At 41.9% G+C, this 2,896-nt stretch overlaps 1 protein-coding gene across 1 annotated transcript in view; it reads right to left on the bottom strand.

Annotated features, from left to right (window-relative positions):
* Positions 1-2,769, bottom strand: part of SARC_10823 (hypothetical protein) — a gene marked incomplete at both ends in the record, with an annotated part of 3,928 nt that extends 1,159 nt beyond the window's left edge. The window contains 5 exons of the mRNA XM_014295113.1: positions 217-278; positions 676-784; positions 1,642-1,710; positions 2,114-2,209; positions 2,650-2,769. Coding sequence (XP_014150588.1) covers positions 217-278; positions 676-784; positions 1,642-1,710; positions 2,114-2,209; positions 2,650-2,769 — 456 coding nt within the window. The remainder of the gene's footprint in view (positions 1-216; positions 279-675; positions 785-1,641; positions 1,711-2,113; positions 2,210-2,649) is intronic.
* Positions 2,770-2,896: the final 127 nt, after the last annotated feature.

Below are 2,896 nucleotides of genomic sequence, written 5' to 3'. Positions count from 1 at the left end.
ATATATACAGATAGATATTATCTGCACAAATGTAAGGTAAAAATAAGCCTTAATTGCTTCCAGTAGGCAACAGCACAACATACTTACAATGCAATTAAGATTGATAACCACACATGTAGTTACCAATACACTCAATCGAATCAAGTCAGCTACAACACTTTTTAACCACCCCATACAATCACGGTACATTTGTGGAATATCAGGATCGAAACTTACCAGAGCTTCTGCCGCGATCACCATATCTGCCCTCGCAGCACCGTTTTTTCTGGAGCGTTTCTCTGTAGATTGGGGTTTGAAAAATATTTAGCTCGCCTCGGGAAGACCATAAACGCCTCGGCTGCTCGCGGAAGAGTGATTTTAATCTTGCAAAATAATTTAGTAATAGCAAAAGTTTTGCTTTTCTCAATTGCTGACCGAATAAATGCGAGGAGCAGGCATAAGGAATTAATGTAACGTGTGTATCTGCCGTAGAACATGAACTGCGCGACCCAACTTCCCAGCCATTTGCACGGCACTCCCATTCAGTCTCTATCGTGTTATAGTACGGCGACTTATTCGTCGTATATTAAGTAGCAAAAACCTCGCGTAACGAGAACGCAAACCACATCGTCTGTCTGGGTGGGCCCAGATCGAGAGAACACAAAATAGTTTGCGATAGACAGCGTATGCACTTACTGTTTCGGCCGTATTTATTTTTCTTCTGCGGCGTCCCGTTGGTTTGTGAGTGCAGGCGCTTGTCGAGTCGCTTTACATCAGTATCTAGCTTGTTGATGTGTTTGTCAATCTGGAATAAGGAGGAAAAAAAAATGGAATAATGAAATTTAAGCCAGTGAACGCTTGGCATGAGCAAGAAACATTGAAATCCGAGGCGACCTCGCTCTCCAGTGACAAATAGATAGAACGAAGACCAATCTAGCACGAACCATACATCGCGCAGACACTAAAAAATGGTGAAATAAGCACGACCAGTAAATGTCAGCATATACGTAAACTGAAGGTATATACAACAAACGAAGTAAAGGTATTAAGAGATGCGCAGGTATGCCCCTAGCACACACTTTGTGATCGCATGCTTGCGAGTTGGGAAGCGGTTCAGACATAACTTTAAGTGTTGAGCTTGGTAGAGCTATAATCTGAACCGAATCTGTCCTACAACGCGCTAATCTGTTAACGTGCTAGCACTGATAAACAGCTACTGTTGACTTGCACATTCAGATATTTTACTGCTCGAAAGATGCTTGATGCACAGCCGATATGATCAAACAATCAAATATTGCCCAACAATTGATGCACGCCAATGTGCGATGACGTAAACTAGTAAACAGGTGTGCCAGGGTAAAGTCCACGACATTAAAAATCAAATCCTTCACATATGGGCTGATAATGGATTGATTATATACTGGAAAGCGTACTTTCATACAGCTCCCACATCTTGCATGTGGCACAACCATATTCCTTGTATTGTATCGGATTTTCATGGTGAAAATAAGAATGAGATACAAAGCATGTATTCCACGTGTGGCGTATAGAGAATATCCTCATCCTAACCACTTTATGAGATTTACATCTATGTCCACACCTTACACGTATACAAATGCATATCACAAAAATTATGGGCCAAATACAGAACACGCCACTGACCAGAGCATAGGCACCCTGTGTAATCTCAATTTTCTTGTCGCACAGCTGGTTGGCCTTCCGAAATGTTTCCTGATCAGATTAGAGGGGTATTGGCAGACAGTCAGTGTGAGAGTAGAGCGATCGTTTCAAAAACCTATGCGTACGAGTATCACCTTCCCTCTTCAGTATGCCAATAACTGCACTTCGCGCAAATATTAGTAGGGAGGGTCACACTGCTTTCAAGTGGAAACCGAGATATATACGACATACTGTACGTTCGAACTCGCATCCATCTTGTCTGGTCCTCCATTAACAAGGTAGTAAGATACAATACTATACTCGGGGCACATGCGTCTACCTGAAGCTTTATTGCAACGAGAGTTCGCCGCATTCGACCAAAGAACAATCCAGCTGTTCGGTCACGTGTATTGGGTTTATGACAGCGACGGGGTATCTCGTATAAATAATAGAGCATACTTATAGATGCACACACCTGTATCTCGTCCACTTTTCTCTTCCGCTCGACTGTGTTTAAGTCACACAAGCTCTCGTACAGTTTCTCGTGTGGAACAGTGATAGACTCGAGCATCTGTATACCCCCCCCCCAAAAAAAAATGCAGAAGAATTTAGTGAATATGCACGTTGTCCAAGTCTCAAAAGGATTCAAACTGTAGATAGCTGCCTACCCTCGTAGTATCTGAAGATTATATCTACTCAGACCCTTGCGGTATATACATGTAGAACTAGCCTACTATTCAACTCGTACAGTCCACCAGCAGATTGGTGCAAAGTTCCAAGAATAACATAACAGGACAGCGAATTTCATTGTACGAATGCGAAATGCACTTGTACGTGAGCCAATCTCAAGCCCTATACAGTGGCATGGGCTGAGAGAAGACAAAAAACAGTTTCATTTGAAACAATTACTAAGAAGACATTTTTTTATAGAAGACAGTCTGCGTCAAACAACACAAGTAAGAGACTGAGGAACGTGCTCAAAATTGAAACACCTTGCATTAAAACACATACCTCATCAACCTGGCGTGTGACTTCATCAACATTGGCCATCTTCAGGGATAGAGTTGGCAGTAGATCACTGATATGTGCCAGGTATTTGTCTAGATACGTTTCCTTCTCCGAAGATTTCATAGTAGCAACTTGTTAAATCTTCACTGTGAAATAGGACTATTGTGACTCAACAATATGAATATTGAAATTACCTTATTGCCCGAATCTGTTTCAAGAATAGGGTTAAAAACAACGTCTGACAACATAC

This window comes from Sphaeroforma arctica (assembly GCF_001186125.1).
Source record: "Sphaeroforma arctica JP610 unplaced genomic scaffold supercont1.1406, whole genome shotgun sequence".
In the NCBI taxonomy this organism is placed as follows: domain Eukaryota; class Ichthyosporea; order Ichthyophonida; genus Sphaeroforma; species Sphaeroforma arctica.
The sequence above is the reverse complement of the archived record's forward strand: the minus strand, read 5'-3'. Positions and strand labels throughout refer to the sequence as shown.